The sequence below is a fragment of the Chroicocephalus ridibundus genome, chromosome 19 (genome assembly GCF_963924245.1).
Source record: "Chroicocephalus ridibundus chromosome 19, bChrRid1.1, whole genome shotgun sequence".
Lineage (NCBI taxonomy): Eukaryota > Metazoa > Chordata > Aves > Charadriiformes > Laridae > Chroicocephalus > Chroicocephalus ridibundus.
In genome coordinates this window covers 982,291-1,005,318 of record NC_086302.1, presented here as the reverse complement: position 1 = coordinate 1,005,318, position 23,028 = coordinate 982,291, and the positions used below count along the sequence as shown (strand labels likewise).

General features: G+C 61.5%; 1 protein-coding gene across 9 annotated transcripts in view; it reads left to right on the top strand.

The window, feature by feature from the left end:
- The window catches only part of MACF1 (microtubule actin crosslinking factor 1), a 148,819-nt gene that overhangs the window by 18,324 nt on the left and 107,467 nt on the right, over positions 1–23,028 (top strand). For 6 of the 9 annotated variants that reach the window (XM_063356213.1, XM_063356212.1, XM_063356214.1 and 3 more), the window contains 2 exons: positions 19,150–19,211; positions 20,335–20,424. In XM_063356213.1, the coding sequence (XP_063212283.1) occupies positions 19,150–19,211; positions 20,335–20,424 (152 nt within the window). Of the gene's footprint in view, positions 1–91; positions 159–12,630; positions 12,763–17,193; positions 17,282–19,149; positions 19,212–20,334; positions 20,425–23,028 lie in introns of those variants that run through there. The other 3 variants (XM_063356209.1, XM_063356206.1, XM_063356208.1) reach the window with 3 other exon arrangements.

The following is a 23,028-nucleotide window of genomic DNA, read 5'->3' as shown; positions in this document are numbered from 1 at the left end:
GACGGTGGCAAAGCCAGCGCGGGGCTGCCGAGCTGGGGACAGTGTCTGGGGCTCGTGGGTGCCCCGATGCCGCCCAGCTGAGGGGTGGGGTGGGCTCGGCTGGAAAATGAACTTGGAGAAGTACAAGAAGTTCCTGGATGGACTCGGCACCCTGAAAGGTATTTCTCTCCCTCTGCGGGGGGGGTGTGCGGCACGGAGGGACGCTGAGCTGCTCCGGCGTTGCCTCCTCTGGGGGCTCCAGCAGAGTCCCACCATCTGCCATCGATCGCCGACGGAGGTGAATCGAGTCTCCCAGGGACGCCAAGGAGCTGCCGGCTTCCCTTGGAGGCGGCTGGGAGGGGTGGTGCTTTTCCATGGCTCCGCTTGACTTCCCTCTTTTGTCTTCTATTTGGATTTCAAGCGGTGAGGCTGGGCACAAAGCGAGCGCCAGGGCAGTGGCTAACCCAGCCCCGTCAGGAACGCAGGGAAGCAGGGAAACCTGCTTTGCAAACAATCCCTGGAAAAGAAATTGAGCTCAAAATCCTGCTGAAGGGAGAGGGGGCGGCTCCGGTGGGTCCGGGGCTGACCCGGCCCCGGTGAGGGTGTCTTTGCCAGCGTGGGTCCCACCGGCCATGGGTGCATGGTGGCACCTGGGTGCAGATCGGTGGGTTTTTTCCCCCCTCCCTTCTTTCCAAAACTCTTTCCCGAGGCTTTGCCCTCTCCCTCCTCGCAGGCTGTCCCCGGAGAGCCGCCTGTGACACCCGATCGTGCTGCGCCAGCCCCTGGCAGGTGGCTGGAGGCCGGTGGCCGTTGTCCCTGCTGCACCCAGAGCAGCTCGGTTTACCTGGCACTCCGGCTGCAGCTGGAGGGGATGCTTCCCTCGCTTTTTCCCCCTTTTCTTTCTTTATTTTTTTTCCCTCCTCGCTATCAGAGGAGGTTTTTGCTCCGGCACTCCCAGCAGACGGCTGTCGGGATTCGCCCGCTAGGAGGAAGGCGGAGAGGAAAGCAGAAGGCACCCGGGATGCCATCGCCTGTCATCTAATAACGCTCCTATTCACTCACTCCTTTTTACAGCGCGGCTGGGCTTCACCAGCTGATCCCGCTGTATAACAAAGGTGAATCAATTCAATGTTTAATTTAGCAGGGAGCCAAGGGAGTTGTCACCCGGCGGGCTGGCAGCGTCCCCACCCTCCCGTGCCGCTGCTGGGGCAGACGTGAAGGGTTAATCCCGCAGCTCCGTGGCTGACAGCTGCCCTGAGTTATCGCGTCCGGGAGTAACATAATTCACTTTCTTACACGGGTGTGTTGTCCATCATAAATTTTTCCTGAGCCTCCCTGCAGCTGGCACTGGGAATCAATGTAAAAGGAGCCCCCAGTCGCTGTGTGCCTGGCTCTGTCCCACAGCCGTATTTGTGTCCCCGTCCCCCCCCCACCGCTCATTTGCAGCCCCTTGGGAGCCAGAGCACGGTTGGGCGCTGGGCTTGGGTGCCAGTGACCCCCCCTCTGCGTTTTGGGGCTGCTGCTCAAGCGGCCGCGCTCCTGCTGGGGGTTTTGGGCCCCGTCTCCAGCTGCAGCTGGGCGAATTCCCCTCCTGCCTGCGGGAACGAGGTGCCGAGGAGCCGAGATGACATTATTAATAGCGTTTACAAGGTGACTGGTTGCAGGAGCTGATCTGGCAGCCTTCCCTTCTCCAGGTGCTGCCCAGAGCCCTGCCGGCAGCGCTGGCTGCCTGCGCCGCCTCCCGCATCCCGGCGCCACGCTTTCTCTCTCCGCTCTTGCGAGCCTGTAAGGGAACATGAAAACAGGGGTGGCGAGTCCCCAGCCAGCCAAATCTGCAGATTTTGGTCTGTTTCGCTGCCTCTGTCCCCAACGACGCCGACTTGCTGGCTGTCACCAGCTGTCTGTACCGCAGCCCTCTGTGGCTGTAATTCAGAAAGTGGTGCAGGCGGGAGACGGAGGAAGCGGCGGCGTGGGCAGGGGATGCTCGGGGAGGCGAGGCGCCTCTTTGAGCGGGCAGAGCCGCCCCTTTGGCACCGCCGGGATGCTTCCCCGTGGCGTTGGAGCGCAGAAGGGGTTGTGCCCGCCTTTGCAGGCGGTTATGGTTAGCTCTGCCGTGCATGCCGGCGTGGGGACGGCTGTGCCGTGCATCTGGCTGTTGTGGTTTGGCATTTGCCACGTACCTAAGTGTGGTCATCAGCGCTGAAAGCAGCCCCAGCCAGCCCACCCTTGAGCTGCGGGGCTGGGCAGAGCTGGAGGAAGGGAAGGGTTTATGGCTGGAGAGGTTTCTTTTCCCCTCTTTCCCCCGCCTCTCCCCATCTCTATTCATCTCCCCGGGGAGGTGGAGGCAGCAGATACTGGAGCCGGGAGCATTTCATATGTAAATGTCTGTGTGTGTAAGTCCAGGCCCCTGACCCCCGGCGCGGTGCCAGCATCCATCGCTGCCAGCCCCACCGGGTCCGGGTGAAGGGCTTGGAGAGCATCCCGGTCCCCTGCGCCCGCCTGGCTGGGATAGGGCCAGGGCATCCTGCTGGATCCCCGCCTCTGTGCCGGCGATGAAGGATGCTGCTCCGGGACGGACCCTGTCCCAACAGCCGGTGGGTTCGAGGTCACCCAGCCTTTCCGCACAGTCTCCATCTCAGGTTTCCCGGGACAGCGTCTGTCATGGCCCCGAGGTGACAAGAGCCTTGAGCTCGGCTCGGGAAACCCATTTGATTACAAATTTATTGCCAGGTTAATTTTACCAGTGGCACGAGGATGGCTGGTTTCACTTTCTGAGGAGTTCGTTGTTTACTTGGCAGCCAGATAAAATCCAGCATCTTCTCGGCCTTCCCCTGTGCACACCAGCTAATCTGGCTCCATCTGACCCTGTTGTTGCCACGTGCTTTCCCCAGGGGAACGGGCTCAGATTTTCCCTGTGGCCGGGCAGCCACGAGTGGGTCTGAGCTTGTCCCTACCGCCTCCCCATCACGCATGTGCCCGGCTCTGCTGGCTTTCTGCTGTTAAAAAAAGAGAGGTTTTTATACGTAACATGCTGGCCCTGCTGCCGGAGGGAGCAGAGGAGTAGAGTGGGGTTGATGGTTGGACTCGATGATCCCAAGGGTCTTTTCCAACCTAAATGATTGATTCTATGATTCCATGATGCAGGGAATCGGAGCGGGAGGCAGGGGCAGCATCCTTCCCTGCCGTGTGCCACCGGGATGGTGCCAGAGCCATGCCACAGCTTGTCTCCATGCGCCACCGTTTGCTTTCGTCCCATCATGTGATGGCTTCCCCGAGGAGCAGCCGGGGCCACCCAAGGTGGCCGGGTGTGATAAGAGATCCAGGGCCACCATCTGCCCTGGCCACTGTGGGCGGAGGCCCCGGTGGGTTTCGGTTCCTCCGGAACGCAGCTCTCCCGGCCCCGTCTCCCCACGCACAGGGAGGACACGAGTGGTTGCTCACCTGGACGGATGGGTGCTTCTCCTCTGGCATGGCCACCCTCTGAGGTGTCCCCTGGGGAGCATGGCCAGCCCTGGGGGGACTCGCGGGCTGTGCCGTAACTGCAGATCCCCGTCAATTTATGTCTCTCCCACCACAGCCTCGTGGTACCAGAGATGGTTTTCGCTCCAGAAAGGTCCAGCTGAGCCCTTCTAAGAGCATCTGATGGGCTTGGGCCAGGCTGGTGGGGTCCGGCAGACCTGGTGCCTGAACCAAGCAGGCAGAGCAATGTTAGCAACTGGATTATTTCATTTGTTTTTTAATGGGGATTAAGTTTCTCTGTGGGAGAGCGGGTCTCTAGGGAACAGAGGTTTCAGGCTCCTGCCTTCCCCTGTTTGGTTTGGATTTTTTTTCCTTAATCCCAAATTCCTCTCTGCTGCTGCATGCCAAGGCTGGCCCGGCCAGGAGCCGGTGACAGCAGCTGGGATGAAGCGTCCCTTCGGAGCGTCGCAGCCAGGAGTAAAGCCCTGGCTGAACCCATGGCCGTGATCCCTGGGAGCGTCCGGGCACATTAGTGTGGAAGGACCACGGATACATCCAGATCCTGGTCAGGCAGCGGGAGCTCTGGGTGCCCTGGTCCCCAGCCCTGGCTTCCTCGGGGTGCCGGGACCCCCCGTCTCCGGTCAAAGGGTGCTGGCGCTGGCTGGCGGAGCCGGCTGCCACCCCTTCACCCGCCTCCCGCACGGCGCTAATCAGGTTTCACACTGCTTAGTTTGGGACATCTAATGAGATCAGGGCTCCAGGCTGCCTGTCTGCCCTCCATTCGCGGGGGGGAAAAAGAGAATCGGCTGCTTCCTTCTCTTCAGCCTCCATTTCTAAGACAGGGCTTCGCACGTCTCCTGTCCCGAGGGGGCCGGGGGTCCCCAAGCTGGGGATGCTGGTCAGACCCTGGGCTGCTTCGTGGGGCACAGCTGGGGGGGTTGGGGGCAGCAGAAGTGGGGACCAAAGCTTCCTACTGACAGCGTGGGCTGCGCTTGGGCTGCGAGCTCTGTGCTTGGGCTGCGCACTTGGGCTGCGAGCTCGCCTTGCCTTTTCTCTTGCTCTTTTCCACCATTATCTGTGGGGAGCGGGATGAAGGGGTCAGGAGCGGGGGGCTGTTGGCGTGGCTGTGCCGGGGGAGCCCGGCCCTGACCCCCCCCCAACACACACATGGCGGAGCCTGTGCAAACACAGCGCCCAAGCGCGCCCCAGACAAAGCACAGCCAGTTCCCACTAACCTAACGTTTTCCTATTTCTCCCGCTGCCAAGCAGCCTTCGGTTGGCGTTGGAATAACAAGCCTCTTTGCGGAGACACCAGGCCTTTTGTTAGCGGGTAGAAAAGGAGTTTTGATGCCGGCGGTCCCTCCGCCCCCCGGCTTTCCTGCTCCCTAAGCTGCTGCGCTGGGAAGTGCAAAGCTTGGCTTTGAGCGGCCGATGAGGATCCCACCCCTGGTCCTCCCCCGGGCTTGGCTGTGCCGGGCCACAGCTCTGTACCCCAGATGGACACCCCACCGCGGGGTCGGGCTCCTCCGAGAGGGGCTGGGACTTCACTTGGGGGATTCTTTCAGGATTTAGGGAGGTGGTTCTGCCCCTCTGCTCCGCTCTGGTGAGACCCCAGCTGGAGTACTGCGTCCAGCTTTGGAGTCCTCAACCATGAAGTCCTTCAGGCCGTGAGGATGCTGGGAGGGCTGGAGCCCCTCTGCTGTGGGGACAGGCTGGGAGAGCTGGGGGGGTTCAGCCTGGAGAAGAGGAGGCTCCGGGGAGACCTTCCAGCCCCTTCCAGTCCCTCAAGGGGCTCCAGGAAAGCTGGGGAGGGACTCTGGAGCAGGGAGGGGAGCCACAGGACAAGGGGGAATGGCTTTAAAATGGAAGAGGGGAGACTGAGATGAGATATTGGGAAGAAATTCTTGGCTGCGAGGGCGGTGAGCCCCTGGCCCAGGTTGCCCAGAGAAGCTGTGGCTGCCCCATCCCTGGAGGGGTTCAAGGCCAGGTTGGACGGGGCTTGGAGCAACCTGGGCTGGTGGGAGGTGTCCCTGCCCAGGGCAGGGGGTGGCACCGGGTGGGCTTTAAGGTCCCTTCCCACCTAAACCATTCTCTGTTTCAGGATGGATTTGGGGCATTCCTGGAGCTCAGCGCCAGTGCAGGCAGTGGGAGTGGATGCAGGATGCGGCCAGGGCTTGGGCTGCTCCCCGGCACAAGGCTCTGCTGCTCGCCTGCGCCTGGGCTTCCAACAAATCTTGTGGGGGAATTTTTTGGGTGGGTTTCTATGTTTTTTTTGGTTTTGCACGGCTTTCTCTCTGCTGAGGTGTTGTCGGGGCGTGCTGGGAATTACGGAGCGGGTGTTTACCCAGCCGCAGAGACGGCGGCTGTGTGGAGGTGTGTGGCGTTGTCCCCATGGCCGGAGGGGCAGGGAGGGACCCGGAGATGGCATCGCCTTCCTCCTCCTCCCCCAGCCTGGGAAAGGTGCCACCTCACCGTGTCAGCACAAGCCCCTGGGAAAGCGTGGAGACGTGTGTGTCCTCTGGCACGTGGGTGTGCGAGCAAGCCTTCCTCCGCGCCCAGGGCTGGGACGGTGCTGCTCGCTCCCAAAAAGCAGAAGGGTTTTGTGCCAGGAGACCTTTGCTGATCCTCCCCCCTGTGCATCCACATCCTCCTCGCCTCTGGTGCTGGCTTCGCCTACTCCCTCCTGCCCAGCAGCTCTCTCTGCGTGAAGAGCTGCCCTCGCTGCTTGGATGTCTGTGTCCCGAGGCGCAGCTCTTCCCTGTGCCCCGGCACCCAACCACGGCCGTGTCCCCGTCCTCTGCTCCCCCCTGCCCTCTCCTCGCAGGGTGATGCCGCTGAGTCGATGACGGGAAAGGACCTTTGAGATCGTCGAGTCCAACCATACACACACAAAAAAACCCCCTACAATCTCTGTCACTAGAGCACGCCCTGAAGTGCCGAATGTAGACGTTTCTTAAATACTTCTAGGGATGGTGACTCAAGCACCTCCCTGGGCAGGCTGTTGCAGTGCCTGACCACTCTTGCAGTGGGGTTCAATGGCGTTCAGCACTTTCCCGGAGCCCGGGGTGCATGGCCGTGAGTTTCAATGGCATCATTTAATGAGCGAGTGTGGTGCGGCTCCCTGCCAGCGTCCTCGGAGGGGTGACAAACCAGGGGAGGCTTCCGAGAAGTGGGAAGCGATGAAATAATGCCTGAACCTCTGCGTCAGCAAAAACCCAGCGGCCTCGGCAGTCATCTGGGGAGGCTGCCGGGCCGGTGGATTGATGGAGGGTTTTTAGCACTGGGAAAGAAGCGGTGAGATCACCCGCGCCACCTCCTCAGCGTGACGCACTCGCTTTCGGGCCGAGAGGGAGGGTTCAAAAGCCCGGGCGGTGTTGGAGAGGGTCTGAATGAGACGTGTCCGGGATGGCATTGCGCGCACGCGGCTCAGCAAAGCCACCATCTGGGTGCGAGGATCTGCCGGGGTCCGTGTTGTGTGTGGGGGGTGTCTGGGGTCACTTTGGGGGACACGTGGCGGGGGACACTGAGCTGGCAGCGTTGATGTCTATGGTTGCCCTGGGAAAGGTGCTGAATCTGGGGCACCAAAAAGCGAGCCCCACCAAGGAAAGGAGGCTGGAGCTTCGTGCTGGTGCCCTGAGGACCAGGAGCTGCGAGCCCACCTCCCTGCTGGTGCTACGAACGGAAATGGTCTCCTTTTGGGGTTTTTTTGGAGGTTCTTGAGGCTTTGGGTCCTCCTGTTGGCTGCATCCATCCCCATCTGAGTCGGTCCCTTTGGACGGCCCCAGTTGGGATGTCACATTCCCGTAGACCCCATAACTGCCGGATTTCCACCCCTCCAGCCCGGGAGCAGGAGTTGAGGCCGAGCCGCGCTGCTGGGGAATGATTAAGCTGTGGGCAGGTGGCAGCGCAGCTCGGCTGTTTGCTTTGCAGAATGAAAACCGGCCGGAATGATGTTTGCTTCCAGCCTTACCTCGAGCCATCTTATCTCTGTCCCCCGCCTCCGTCTCCCAGCAGCGAGGGGTTCCTGGGGGTCCTGGCCCCTGTCCCCCCCACTGCCCCGCAGCAGCACCGGCTGCAGGGCGGCAGCTCTGCTGTGGGAAGGGAAGTCTGTCCTTTTTAAGATATAATTCTTATTTTAGTTCCCAGACGTCTGCTGGAAAGGGGAACATCTCCGCTCTTATCATCAGCGCTTCCTTTCCCCGCTTCCTCGGAGCTCAGACTTTACCGCTGATGGGGCGGGGGGAGTCCAAGGCTCCCCCTTCCCTCTCCCCTTGCTTTGCTGCGTCCAGCCGACCTTTGGCAGCGTGGGCAGCTCCTCTGCCGAGGGATTTGCAGTTAAATATTCACTTGTGCTGCCCTCGGTGCAGCGGCTGGTCAGTGGTGGGGGCTGGTGCAGAACAGCCCCCAGGCCCTGGGCTGGACGGGGCTGCCCCGGTCCTTAGGGTCACCCCAGCCTGACTTCCCTCTGCAAGCGCCGGGGGGTGACGATGGGGCACTCGGAGCCTCAGCCCTCGCGCAGACGCTTCTCCTGGGTTAAAACCCCTATTTGCACAAAACCCAGTGCTGGGGAGGTTGGTTTTTCCAGCGCCACGAGGAGCGGTTGCTGCCCGGGCAGTTTCATAGTCCTCATTTTTTCAGACCTTTTGTAGCCCGGGCGTTCGGCGGCGATGCCAAACGAGGGGCCGACGTGGGACCCTGCCGACTTGTCCCCATCCCTCCTGGCAGGGCCGCGGCTGCTCAGGGGGTGATGAAAGCCAGAAGGAAATGTTTTTTAACGCAGGGAATGCGCCCGCTCTGCCAGGAGCCGGGGGCACCACAGGCAGGGCCCGGCGTTGGAGCTCGCCGGATGGCGAGGGGATCGGCACCTCTGCCCGCACACGCTCGGGCGGGTGATTCACCGGCGCGGAGAGTTTTTGTGTTTTTGGTTTTCTTTTTGCTTGTTTGTTTGTTTGTTTTCAGTTGAAGCAGACGAGCTCGTCCTGCGGGGATGTGCTGGGCAGCACCGGCAGCCGCGACCTGCCTCGTTCCACCTTCTTTTTTTAATAGCCCGGATCATAAGAAACGTCATCTTTGTTCTTGCTTTGCTTTCCCATGGCTGCTGGCGCCGCGGGCAGGGTGGAGCGAGCCCCCGCGCCCCGGCGGGGCCCTGCCTGTGCTTGCCGGCAGAAGGAGGTGCGCCGGCACGTGCGGATGCGCTCGGCAGCCAGGGATGCGTCTTGTGAGCCATCCATCCGTCTGCCTGTCTGTCCGCAGCAGCGTTTGCTGCCGTTTGCAAGGAGGGCGTGAGGCCGCGGGTTTAGCTGAGCTCGGGGTCTCGCAGGGGCAAAAATATGTGGTCCTGGGGGAAACAACCGCGGCTGAGCACCGGGTCTGGGGCATGCGCTCGGTCCCCTGGCTTGGGGCTGGGGACACAGCGGCTCTGCTCGAGCACTGTGCCCCCCGTCCAGCCCCCGTGGAGGCCAGAGCCGAGCGGGCTCCTCGCCCCGCTCCGGGTGAGACCTGTCCCCGGGGAGCAGCGGGTGATGTGTGTCTGCCATTATCCTGGGCATCCCTGATCCAAAACCCCGGAGTCTCCTTCCCCTCCTCGGCAATTCGCAGCCGCTGCCATAAGTGACCGAGGTTTGCCCTTAAAGCTCCCGGAAAGGAGGAAAAAACAGCAGAAAGGGGAAAGCATCGCAGAGGAAGCAGGGCAGGAAGCCTGGGCCCTGTACTGCAGTCACGAGTTTGTGTGTGCTCAGCACCGCTGTCGGACGGGCCCTTTTTCCTGCTGGGGGGAGTGGGGCATCCCCTGCCCGGTGTGGGGTGGCCCCACTGCCCCATTGGGTGCAGAGGGGCCCCTCTGTGAAACCCCTGACGTGCTCATGGCCGCTTGCACACCCGCTGTGGGCGATGGGGGGCGCTTTGGTGGGCTCGGCTGGGGGCACTGGCAAGGACCCCCATCTACCACAGGCAGCAGCAGGTCCCTGGGAGATGCGTCACCCAGCGACGGTGCTGCCGGGTGCCAGCTCTGGCTCTGGCCGCCATCCCCGACACCATCCGGTGCCACCAGCTTCGGCGCTTCCACAGTGCCACCTGGCTGCCACCTCCCGGGGCTGGGACATGGGTCCCTGGCTGGAGCCCACAGGGTCTCGGCTGCCTCCCGGGAGGCCACAGCACCCAGGGGACAGAGCAGTGTCCCCGTGGCATCGCCCACCCCGATGCCGGGGTGTCTCCGTCCCCGAGCGGTGGCGGGGACGTGGGGGCTGTGCCCAGCTCCCGGGTGCCGCTGCCCGGCAGCTTCCCCAGTCATATAAGGAGATGCCGGAGCCGGCAGCGGCGTCGGAGGCCGTCGGCTGAGCATTACTCACCGGGGAGGCGCATGGCGGGGGGGGACTGGCCCCACCAAGCCGGGGTGACTCAGCTCCAGGCGAGAGGCGGGGGGGGCCGGGGCAGCCCGTGTGCCCAGAGCCATCCCGCAGGGTACCCTAAAACCCTGGGGGAGAGAGGGGGCAGCGATGGGGGTAACGCCGTTTTGGGTGATGCGCGGGGCTGGGAGATGCTGCGCAGGGCACCCTGTGGAACGAGGGGGTGCCCTGCGAGGTGGGGACCCCCCGCGGGGGGGGCACGGCCTCTCCGCTCCCCAAATTCCTGCGCAGGCGGGCGGCGCCTGGCCTCTCCCCACCCCTTTCCTTTCCGACGGTCGAAGCCGAAATAAGCCGCCTTGCAAGGAACTAAACCGAGCTGTTTGTGTTTTGGGGCGGTTTCCATGGCGGGGTGGGGGGGGTGTGTGCAGCTACATGCTACGGGCGAGCAGGGGGGGGCGGCAGCTGCATCCGGGGCTGGGTGGCCCCCACAACCACCAGCAGGTCACCCCCAAACCCGCCGGTGGCTCCCCATGCCCCGGATGGGCCACCTCCTGCCGTTGTTGGCTTCCTGCAGCGGCGAGAGGCGGCCGGGCCGGCATGTGCCGAGTGTGCGCCGACACCGGGAGCGTGGACGGGAAAGGGGGGGGACAGTGTTAGGTTGAGTGGGACAAAGAGGGGGACCACCGCTGTCCCTGGGGTGTCCTGCTGTGGGGGGGATGTATTTATATTTATAAATATACGTTATTTACACATATGTTTATATATATTATGTATTTTTATATATATAAATATACGTTGTTTATATGTATGTTTATATATACATAAAAATATATATATTTCTATATGGTTATATATCTTTAAAGAGGTTTTTTTGCCCCAAGGCTTGTCCGCCGGGAGCAGCTGGCCGTGCTCCGTGCATTTTCCGAGCCCCTCCGTGCCTGGAGCACCTGGGAATCACGGGAGCGGCTGAGCCCCCATGGGTGCCGCCGGGGCGAGGGGATGGGGAAAACCAGCTCCTGCTTCCCGTAGCTTTTTCCGTCGGCACATCCCAGGGCACTAACTGCCCTGCTCGGGGCCATTTATGGTGGCCTCGTGCCTGCCGACAGGTCGTTACTCCTGCGGCGCTTCCCCTTCGCCTTAACAGAAAGCAGATTGCTTTAGATGAAAACTATGCCGGGATATTTTTCATCCGGGCAGGGCTGAAGCTCTGGAAAATCTATTGCAACAGCGCCGAGCCCCGGGGTAATTCTGTGTGTTTTCTATCGCCCGCCTCGTTAGCCCGAGCGGCGTTAGGGGGTTGCGGGTGCAGGTTCCCCCCGGAACGGTGCGACGTTTGGGTCTATCAGGTTCTGCTCCATACAGTTTTCTTGCTGGGCCCGGCCGGCCCGTGGCTGTTGGGTCTGGGGAGCTGCTCGGGGGTTATAAACATAATTTAAATCTCTGCTCGCATCTGCGCAACACCCTGGTCCTCGCGTGCTTTCACCGTCCCACGCGTGAACCTGGGTCCCGGCTCTCTCCGGAGCCTTAACAGCTTTCCCCTTCGCTGCCGAGCGCCGGCAGCAGAACATCCCTCTCTTGTGTGAGCCCTTCTCCGAAGGTAAAGGCAAAAAATGAGCGTTTAATTCTGTACAACTTCCTAAAAGCAAGTTTCTTGCCCCAGGAGCTGGTGGGGGGACCCGGCACACGATGGTCTCTGAGAGCAAAGCAGGAGCCTCCCACCCGCTTCGCTTGTGGTTACAACGGCGGCCGGGCCGGGCGGTAACGGCGCTGCCGCGGCAGGGCGTGTTGTTCTCGGTTTCCCTGTGCCGTTTCTGTGCCTCCGCTGCCGGAAACGGTTCCGAAAAAGAAGCGAAACTGCCGGAGGAACGCCTTAGCACCGTGCTAACCGCGAATAAACGGGGCCGGGCTGCAAAGTCCCCCCGTGCGGGGTGCGATGCTGGTGGCGAGCGGGGCACCCGGCCGCGGGAAGGGCCGGGAGGTGGATGGGGCTCTGCCTTTCGCGTTAGAGCGTCCTCTGTGGGTGTCTCCCTGGGGCTCGGGGGGTGTCCTGGCTATTGACTCGTTTACCTCTGGGCATCCAGGGAGGGCGAGGGAAAAGTGCTCGGGGTACCCGACTCCCAGAAGCTCAAATTTGGTCACCTTGGCTTTTTTTGCTCTTACTGGGCAGAGATTTCTTGCAAACAGGCTGGCGCTGGGTCCAGCCCGGGGTACCAAGCCCTCAGCTGCCTGCAGCCTCTCCAGTGCCACCAAAATGCTGCCCACGTCTCCCAGCCGCTCCCCGCTCCATCCCGCCTGCCCTCCGTGTGTCAGCCAGTCTGTGGACTGGGGGGACGCTGGCTTGTCACCCACCGGGGGGGGCGGATGAGGTTTCGTGCCGCTCCCGAGCCCCCCATGAGGAGACGGGTTTTGCGGTGATGCCGGCACAGCAGCTGCTCCCGCCGATCCCCCATCGCCGCAGCCGCCGTTCCAGCTGGGAATGGAAATTGAGGAGATGACGTCTTCGCTCGGCGTTCACGCGGCCAAACTTCGTCCCCCTTCGGCGGGGGGGGGAACAAAGTTTGGCCGCGTGAACGCCGAGGAAAGATGTTTGAGCCAGCCTGACGCTCGTGTTCTCCCTCTACCCCCCCCCTCAAGCTCCCAAATCTCCCTGGCCCCGTCCCGGCGACGCTGGCTGTCCCCAAGCCCTGCCAGCTCCGGGGACGCGTCCAGCTGGAGGCAGAGGCACAGGCAGGAAGTTTCGGAAGTTTCTGCGGGCAGCGTCTCCGCTCCCCCCACCTCCCATCCCCTCGCCCTCCCGGCGATGCTGGGCGCTCCGGCAGCTACAGGAGAAAGAAATTTGGAGCCAGGCTCCGGACAACGGGGCGGGAATAGGGGACAATGCCTCTTTCGGAGAGCTCCTATCTGCCGCCTGCTGCCTTTGTCCTGAGCCACGTCCTGGGCATCGCCGGCGTCTTGTACTGGAGGAGCCGGAGCAGAGAAGGTAGGGGTGGCCCCCGGCGGGGGGGGAAGGCACTAAGATGGCCGGCGCGCCGCCGGCAAGGGTCACGGCTTGTTTTCCCTCCCCGGGAGTCGTGGCCGTGGCGCGGGCAGGGACGGACGTGGCTGGCAGGGGGGAGGGACAAGGACGTGGTGACAGGGATCCTCCCGGTGGCCCTGGTCCCCATGTGGCGGGGGGGTGGGAGAGGGCAGAGGTTTTGGTGCCTAAATTTGGTCTCGCCACCCATTCCCAGCACACGTTGGGGTGGGAGAAGCTGGGATGGGGGTGTCTCGCTGTGGACAAGGCTGTTTTTTTGGGTTTTGTCTCGGAACAAGCCCACAACACATGGCTAGTGTTCTGCCTGCCGGGCTCCTGCCCCGGGCCATGACAGCAGCCTCCCGGTGAGCCACCCACACCGGCAGCTCCTCCAGCGCTGGCACGGGCTCGCTGCGCAGCTGGGGCTCACCCTGCCTCAGTTTCCCAAAATAGGGCTCGCACATGACCGCTGCCCGAGGAGGGCGAGGATTCGTTACAGGGATGTGCGATAGCTCCGGGCCCCGGATGGGGACTCGGGAGCTCCTTCTCCGTCCTGACCTCTTCCTCCTGGGATTTGTTTGTTTTGGTTCCTCCCTCTTCTTTTTTTTCCAGCGGGGCTTGTTTTCTCCTGTGTCTCCGCATGGGGTTTTTTCCCCACGACCGTGACTGATTCCCCCTTTTCTTTCTCTTTTTCCATGCAAAGGAGCAGGATGGCGGAACCTGGGCGGCATGCAGGGAGTTTTCCCCAAATATTGCTTTGGGATACGCTTCTTCCTTTCACCCCTAAATCTATTTGTGAGAGAGATATTGAGACTGACTTGCACAAACACGCCGGAATATGCCCTGTTACCCACTAAACCCAGCCTTGCGGCAATTCCTCCTGTGGACCCGCCGTCTCCCGTCCACTTAATTAATCTCGGTGTTGGGGCAGTGTTGTGCTGGGCCCCATCTAGGGACCTCCTGGCCATTTCCCAACACGACTGTCTCCTCCCAGCTCCCTGTACCGTGCCGACCCGCTGCTTCGCCCTGCAGAAATCCGTCCCTTTTGGAAAAAATCCGGGTTGCAAGCGGCGAGTATATTCAATACCTGTTTTCCTTCACCGCTCCTTCCCAGTAAAGGTCAGGTAATACCCGCTCCACGGGCGCAGCGTCCTGGAGGACGAGAGTCATCTTGCAGCAGGTGTTGTTGCCCTGCGATGCTCGCAGAGCATCCACCCGGGTCTCCTTTGCATCACCGCTTCTCAGGTGTCTCCCTCATTAAACATCTGGGTGCTGGACAGTTTTCCACTGCAGGTATCTCTCTTGCATTCTTCCAGGCTGAATCAGGCGCCGTTTCCTCTCCCTCTTTCGAAAGGTTCTGTAAATCCTGCCCGGTCGGCTCTGTTATCATGATGGATTATGTCAGCCCGCAGGTTGGCAGCCAGCACATTTTAAATACCTCGTGTTCCTGAGCCAGACAGGTTTTTTTTGCGTATTCCCTATCTTAAAAGTACCACGTTAAAAAAAAGAAAGTGCATTCCCATTCTTTCCCATTCTTTGCTTGCCTTGAAGGAGCTCAAAGTGAAAGCAATGGGTTCCAACACTTTAAAAATTTGTTTCTAGGCATTTATACGTAACAAAACCCTCCTTCACCCCAAGGCTGGCTCTCATTTAATGCACAGAGCTGCTTCCACGCTGAGCACGGGCTCGGAGACGTCCTCGAGATCTCAGCGAGCTCGTCCAGCGCCTTGTCCCGTCTGACGTGTCCCGTATTCCTTCGGCTTCAGCAGGAGTTAATGAGCAGAAAGTTTGGGACCTGCTTCCAGGCTTTTTTCCAGCAGGAGAGGCCGAAGGAGCTGATGGGGGACACCAGAACCCCGTGGGCTCCCTCTTGGCGGTGGCAAAGGCAGCACCGGAGAGCCCGCTGCCAGCCCGGGGTGCCTGGACAGGGACCCTCCGTCCCGCCGGCGCCCGGGGCTGGGACTGGGCTCTCGCAGGAGGAGGTGAACGGTGATGGAGGCTGACAGCGACGATGGAGGAGAGATCCTGGGGGGAGCGGCAGCCCCCAGCTGGGCGTGTTGGGAGCTGCTGGGCACAGGCAGGCTGCCAGGACGGAGGCAGCCGCCAGCAAACGGGGGGGGAAATGTCTGCGTTGGGGTGGTGGTGGGAGGGTCTCTGGCACCCGGTGCCTGCGGGAGCCCTCCCGGTGACCATGGCAAGTGCCTGGGATCTGGCGGGACGGTGAGTGGGAGTTTTTCTTCCCGTACTTAGACGATGTCTCCATTTTTGGGGTGCTGGAGACCAACTATGGGGCAGGATGGTCATCCCCATTCCCCCTCATTAGCTGGGTTCACTTAGGGGTCTGACAGCGAGCGGAAAACCTAAAAACCCGCTTTCCCCTTGGTGGTCTCCTCCACTCCTTGATCCTTGCTGGTTCTGGCCCCTCTGCAGGGGATTCCTGCCGCCGTGGGGGACAGCGGTGTCCCAGAGCCTTTGGGATCCCCGTTTCTGGGGATGCGGTGGACTGAGCTGTGCGATGGGGGCAGGGCACAGAACAGTGCGCGTGGTCCCGCAGGGGTTTGGGACAGAGATGCAGCAGCTGAACCCCGCTCCTCGCTTGTGCTGGGGAGCAGCCGGGACAGGTCTCGGAGCGCTCCCGGGCTGTCGCGCAGTGGTCCCTGGGGCCAGGCTCTGCCAGGGATGGGGATAGGGATGGGCATGGCTGCGGCTCAGCGGGGCTCGGGCTGGGTTGCTGCCTGGCTCATTGGGGTTTTCGTCTCTGCGAGTCTTGGGAAAGCAACAACATGAAAGCGCTTTGCAGCTGGAAGCGTCCGTGCGGCTCCGATGGCATCGGCAGTGCTGGGAGCCGTCACATGGTTGTGCGGCACGCGGGAACGTGCAGTTGAGTGTGGTTCTCACCGGTGCTGGCAGCAGGGTCTCCATTCACCGGCGATGTTCCCTGTGTCACTGCCACCATCCCTTGCTCCGTGCCCTGCGTGCGGGGGGACATGAGGGTCCACAGTCGGCTTCTCCTGCCCTCGCCCACCCCTGGCTTGTCTTCCGAGCGGTGCAGATTTCCTTTGGTCGCTGTAACCTTCCCTCTGGCCATGCCCTGCCTCTGCCCAGGCCATCCCCTCTGCTCGCTGTCCCCGGCTGGTCACAGGGTGGCTCTTGGTGGCTGGAGGCAGCAAACCCCGGATGGAGAAGGGAGAGGACAGGCACGGGGGAATTGCAACAAGTTGCTTTTCAGGGTGACTCTGGAAAAGATTAGCCAGGGAGAGATAAGCTTGCAATGCCTTAATATCGTTAGTAAGCAGTAACCGGGCATTATTATTAGCTCAGACGATAGCGCGGGTGTGGAGTGGGGAGGTGTAATCTGGTGAGAGCCCAGGAACCACCCAAAGGTGGTGAAACAGGGCAAAAAAAAAGGAGGAAACCCCCCCAATTTCTGCAGGAGATGGGAAGAGGGAGCGCCCCAAGGAGCTGCTGGCCTGCGGGCACCCCCGGGATCCGGCGTCAGAAGTGTCTTGCTGCAGACTTTCCGTGGGGGACTCGGTGACGCGCCGGTGTCCCCACGTGCTCCCTGCGATGCTTGGGGACACGCTCCCACCTTCCCCAGGCTCCTCTCGCCCTCCCGGCTGGGGCGATGGGGCTCCTGCCGGCAAAAGGTCTGCAGAGGGATTATATTTAGAAGAAAAGGAAGAGAGGCAGTGATAAGGAGGCCCCCGTTATCTCCCCGCATGCCGAGCGGGGCTGCAGCCGGGTCCTGGCTCCAGCACTTCGGACCCGGGAAATGATTTGGGAAGAAGCTGCGAGCGGGCAGGCGGGAGCGGGGAGAACAGCCCGGCATTGTCCCTCCCGTCCCCAGTGCAATTAACTGGAAAACAAGACGAGGGGAAACAAGCCAAGAGCCTGCTGGGTGCCCGGCTCCGCGGGGCGAGCCTGTGTCCGCGCCCCGAGCCCGACGGCTTTCTGCTGCCGGGAGCTGCACCGCGCTCGGCACCACCAGCCGCTGGCTTGCAGGAGGGAGAAGCTCTGCCCTTCCTCGCTGGGAGCTTTCCGAGCGGCTTTGCCGGCCATCGGGACGGCGGGACGGTGAGGATTTTGCTGGCACAGAGCTGCCGCGGCGGTGGTAGCCCTTGGCTGGCAGCACCCGGAGCAGCGCGAGGAGCAGGGGAAGCGCGGGCGAAGCGGCCGTTGGCATCGCGGCGGATTTTGCGGCCATGCTCTGGAGGAGGAACGGCCGGTGCCCGTGCCGGGGGCAGCGGGTGTAGGAAGTGGTGCGGTGGGAGGAGCTGCGGATGAGAAATCACCCACCCGCACCCGCTCCGAGGTCGGCGAAGCGGGTGGTGACACCAGAAGACCCTTCCCCAGGAGCCAGGAGGTGGCCGCCGCTTTGCCGGGAGCCAGCGTTGCCCATCCCGGGCTCGGGCGATGGAGAGGTGGCATCTCTCCGGGGAGGAGAGGCGGCTGAGCGCCTGCCTGGTGTGCCGGATGTGCTGCATCGGTTAGTACCCGCCGCCCTCCCCGTCCCTACCTGCCGCCAGCCCCCGCTGTGCCACCGGCACCATGCCGCGGCCAGGGCACGGCTCAAGCTTTATCCACCCCGAATCAACGCCGGGGTTGGGAAGGGACCCAGCACCGTGGCTCAGGACGGAGGGGGGGGGGGGGCGGGTGAAGGAAAGGTCCCCAAAAACACGTGGGGGTGACGCGGCTTCCGATTGCAGGCAGCGGCCGGTGGTGCCAGGCTCGGCACTGTGGCTCGGCCGCATCATCCCGGGAAGCCATGCCGGGGTGGGGAGTGAGGGCGGCCATGGGCCGTGGTTTTCAGCATCCTGTGCCGTGGCTGCGGGATGGAGGGGGGAAGAGTGGAAGGCTTCACCGGCGACGTGCCACGTGTTTTACTGCGGCGCTTTCGGATGGGGGAAGCCGTGGGGTGGGTGAGGAGGAGGAGGGATGGTTGATAGTGTTTTCAAATCTGCATGGATTGAGGCACGGGGAGGTTTTCCTCATCCCAGGAGGGTCCCCGGGGCCATGGCTGCCCGGCCAGTGCCGGGACCCCCCACCCTGGGAAGGGGGACGTGGGGCCACCTGGGCAGGACACGCAGCGCGGCTGGGGAGCCTGGCCTGAGAAATGCTGGGTTTTTTTCCCTTTTCTTGATATTTGGCTTAAAACTGAAGCAAGGGATGCTTCTGCCTGGTGGACCGTGGCATCACAGGGATGTGTTGGGGTGACGAGTTTTGTCCTTTCCCGCTCCATCCCGGGGATCCCCTGGGCTGGACGGGGCAGCGCTCGGGAGCCTGGGGTCGCGTGCCGTGGGTCGGTCCCAAGGTGCTCTCTCTCCTCCAGGTGATGTTGTTAAAACCAGGCAATCCCATTGGGCACGGGGCTGGCTGCCGGGGTTGCCCTGAGCCCTCCTCACTGCCCTGGCGTGGGGAGGTGGGGGCTGTGGGACCCCCCTGCACCCCCCAGGACCCTCCAGCAGTGTGGCCCCTTCTCATGCCCTCTCCTTTCGCCTTGTTTGCCTTTGTTTTTCACACGATGTTGTTTTTCGCACTGAGAACAGGCAGGGCAAAGCCTGCCGGCAGCTCCCCCGTCCCACGTTGCTCTTTGGCGTCACCACGAATCTCCCGTCCCCTCCCCCCCAGGGGCTGCCCCTGCTGCTCCCCGGGGACGGGGACCCACGTTGTCACCCTGTCCCGCTGGCGTTCGGAGCTCCCAGCGTCCGCCCAGGGCGCCCTCGGCTGAGCTGCGGGATGGAAATAAACCTTAAATCCTGACAATCCAATGAACCAAAAATACAGCGGCAGAATAAGCTGCTAATTGCACGCGCTGCTGGTGCCCGGCAGAGGCCTGTTATGGGACATCCGTGGGGTTTATATAATGTGTTAAACCTCCCGGGGGTGGGCAGGGGAGGGGGACACCCTCCTAAAGCCAGGGGGGGCTCGGGCAACCCCCCCCTCCCGCCCTGCACTGCCTGCCCGGGGGGACAAGGAGGCGCGGGGGTCCCGGGCGGGGGGATGTGGTTTGAAGGTTCATTTGCCGCTGCCAGCTGCAGCTGTACCCATCCCAGTCATCCACGCTGCTTTTATTCGGGTAACACTATTTTCCGCCCGAAAAAAAGCAGCGTATTTTGTTCTCGCTGTGCGGGTGCTCCTCCATTGCTGCCCCGGCGGGACGTCGGAGCCATGTGAGCGGCCCCGTCTCGCACTAACCCGTGAATAAGCAGCTTCTGTTCCCCGGGCGGGCGCGGGATCCTCCGGCGGCCCTGGCACCGAGCGGCGATGCCTCTGTCTCTTCCCCTCATTTCAAAGTCATTTGAGTTTCTGCATGAGAAACACTGACCGAGAGCCGCCTTTGTCTTCTTTTGACAGATGAACGGGACAGAGTCCAAAAGAAAACCTTCACTAAATGGGTCAATAAACACTTGATGAAGGTAAGAGTCATGTATTTTATTATAAGACCAGTTAAATGACCATCTCTCTGTCCATTCTGGCTCAGGACTGGCAGATAAATGCCTTTTTAATTATTTTTGTGTGTGTGTGTCTAGGAATTTTTGTACTGGATTTGAGTGTTCATACGTGTCTGTACTCGGAGCAGAGACGGTTGCAGTGGAAATGTGCCGATGCCTTTGGAGGGCACTGTAACATCACCACGCAGCCCCTTTTCATTACATCTGCCTCTAGTCCCTCCATCCTCCCGCAGGGGGTCACGGGCAGCCGGGGCAAAGGAGGGGTCCTGGCGTGGGGCTGCCCCCCCTTGCCGAGGCAAAGGGGCTTTTTTGTCTTCGGAAGGATGCTGCTGCCTGGAGAGGAGCCCCAAAGGGCGCGAAGGGAGATGCTTGCAGATGTAGGTTTAACGTCGCACCTCAAGGTGCCTCCTGCTTCTCCTGGTTAATGCCAGGTGTTTTTTAATCAATTCTCCATTTGCCAAACAAACAAAAAAAAAAGAAAAAAAATCGTTTTGGGCATTAGGTGTCACAGCTGTATTTTCCTGCCAGCTTTGCAAACCTTTCTAAATCTTACAAAGGAGGGAAAAATGGAACATCTTGAGGCTGAGGCTGCTGTGGGAAAACGTCTGGGCATTCCCAGCTGGGTAAAACCCCGGGACAAGGTCTGGGTGCCCGGGGGAAGAGCCGGCACAGAGGCCCCGCTGCCCCGCAGAGACCTCCCCTGCTCTCGCGTGGGAGCTCCGTGCCGTGCCGTGGTTCGGGAGGCGCTGTAAAGCCCCGTGAGCAGTTAAACCCCCGCCTCAGGACCGGGCTGCCCTTCCCGCAGGGCTCTGCCTGCAACACTGCGGGGTCGCCTGGAGCGCGGGGGGTTTAAACGGTTTGATTTCGTGCGTGAAATTGGCAGCAGCTTCTGCCAGGTCGTTTGGGAAACAGGAGGCCGCTTTCCTTAGCGATAATAATTCTGGAATAACCATTTTAAACGGACGCGGTTTGGAGGGAGACGTCTGCTTGGAGACGCGACCGCCTCCCTGCCGCACTCCTGTGGGCAGCGGGAGAGCGCAGCGGGGCGAGCGACTCTGATGGCTTTTTCCTCCCTGGCGCTCCGCAGGTGCGCAAGCACATCAACGACCTCTACGAAGACTTGCGAGATGGCCACAACCTCATCTCCCTCCTGGAGGTGCTGTCGGGAGTGAAGCTGGTAAGTCCCCAGGGCTGGGCAGCGATGCTGCTGTGTCCCCCCCTGAACCCCCTTCCGTCCTCCCCCTGCTCCCCTCCGCTCCCAGACGTCAGCTGTCGTTTCTTATGCCATAGTTTTGTTTTCAAATGTCTTTTGTTGAGTTTTTTTTATTATTATTTTTTCTATGATTATCATTTCTTTTATTTCTTTTATTATTATTATATTTTATTTATTTTCACTCAAACCCACGTTCCCCAGGCTGGTCTCTTGGTTACCACCAAAACATGGGATTAAAACCGCTGGCTTACGGTGCCCCGGGTAGAGCCCTCTTTCTGTGCAGGCTTACACGCCTTCATCTTCTAGATTTGGCTCCGTATTTAAAATAATGGATAATAGTGGCTTTGACTAAAAGTGTTTCTGTGACAGCGCGCCCGACAGTTTAGCTCAGATTTGGCACTCCTGCCCCGTGCTCGGCTCCTGCACGAGCTGGATTCCTAGCAGCCGGCAGCGTGCAAACCTCTTCCTGCGTCTGGAGCGTCGTAGAGTCCCCCTCCTTCCTCCTCCTCCTCCTCAGACTGACACACTCATTCAGCTCTGAGAAGATCCTGATTGCTACAACAGGGTAGCACAGCAGGAATTATTTTAGTTTTCCCCTAAAATAGGATCTGGGCAAAGATCTCCTCCCTCCCTCCCTCCCTCTGTTACCCTCCAGAGATGCCAAATCAGTTTTTGTGGGGGCTGAAAAATTGGATCGAGCTCCTTGTGATCCAGACACTTCCTTCACTTTGCTCCGCCTTCCAAAGCCGGGGGGAAATTTCCCCGCTGGAGCCCGGGGTGTGCCGGAGATCCGGCTGCCTTCGTCCCCGCTCTTTTCTTTTCCCATTTACCTGCGTGTTGTTGCATTTTGGTTTCCATTCTGTCTCCCTGTTGTGTCACCCTCCCGTCGCCACTCTCCCTCCCCTCCTCGTTAGCAAATAGAGCCGCCAGCTCAGCGGAGCCTTCGCCTGGTGAGAGCGCCGGCCTGGTGCCGTGCAAGCAGCGAAGAGCGTGAGGAGGAAGATGATGATGATGAAGAAGTAGGTTGAGTCTGCCCCGGCTGCAGCGCATCCCCGGCGGACGCTGGAGTGCCACCAGATAGTCCAGTGCAGCCCAGCATCGCCGGGGCTCCGACCTTCCCCTCGCTTGGGTTTTGGCCGGGGTTTTTGACAAAGCCCACCCTGCTCGCCCCGAGCGAGGGTCTGCGGAGGGGAAGCTGTAAGAGCGGAGAGGCACCCGCTGCTGCGGTCCTCGTTACCGGGCTGTGTTCACTGGATTATCTGGGCATGCACTGCAGTGTCGCCCGCAGTCAGGGCACGCCACCCACCTGGTGTGACAGCATGTGTCCCCCCCACGGGGCGGGAGGGGACAGGGACGGGTCCTGCACGCTGCTGCCAGCCGCGTCCCCTCGGGGGACCGCGGTGACGCCTGGTCACCTCACACTGCATGGATAGTCTCCGGGCACGGGCACCTTCTCGTGGGGCTGGTGTCACCGTGGGGTCCCGGGTGCAACCGGTGACCCCGTGCATGTGAGTGGAGGTGGGAGCACAGCCTGGCCCCAGCCGAGGGTCACCCCCACGGGGCCGGACCCCAAAACCTTGCTCAGGTGCAAGAGAAGGTGGGTTTTCCAGCCCCCTTGCTCTGGGTGACCATTCCCTGGTGCACAGTGTCACCTCCCTCCTGGAGCAGCGCAGGAGGAGCTGGGGCTGTAGCACCTTCCTGGAGATGTTCCCCTTGCAGGGACAGCTTTTACCCTTCAGGCTGGGGACGGAAGGTGACTCGGAGGACTTGGGGTGTCCTCGTGGGTCAGAGCATCCTGGTGATGCCTCATGTTGAGGCTGGGATCAGGATTTGGGCATCGATTGTCCCCCTTCTGCTGATTTGGAGCAGACCCAGCATCCCGTGCCCTTCCCCGAGCCACAGCTCAGCCATCGGGTACATCAGACAATCCCCCGCTGCAGCAGCGGCGACGAGCAGAGCCCAGGGCTCTCCTTTCTCCCCTCCCCAAGGGTTCAGAGGTGGTGCCTGGGCAGCAGCCCCTGCGTGCTGGGGGAGCCGAGCCAGCTCTGCAGGGGCTGATGCTGAGGTCGGGGTTTCTCTGCTGTCAGTGGGGACCCGTGGCTGGTCCCTGCCCGGGTCCCCGCGTCCTGCTGCGGAGCAGACCTGCTCTGCTTCCACCTGGATGGGTCATATTCTGTACCTGCTCGGTACATCTCTTTTTTGCTGAGCCCTCTTGTCTGGCTGACCACGGGGTGGGTGAGATCCTGCCCTGGGATCTAGAGGCCGAGCCAGTCCTGCCGGCAGCCGTGTGCTGCCCGGCTCAGAGCCTGGACGTGTCCCTGTGGGCTCTCGTGGCACGCTGAGGAGGTGACAGTCTCAGGGTCTCCCCACCTCCGTGCCCCACCATGGCTTTTTTCCCTGCTCTTGCCGTATCGTGCATAGCAATGCCTTCATTTGCCTCCAGAGCAAGAAGACAGAGCGGATGTGTGGGGTGCACGGGGGGGGTCACGCCAGCACGCTGAGCGCGGGGGGCTGCCCGGTGGCTCCCGGGGCATGCGGGGGGCGGCTGTGTGTGCCGGGGCTGCCGGC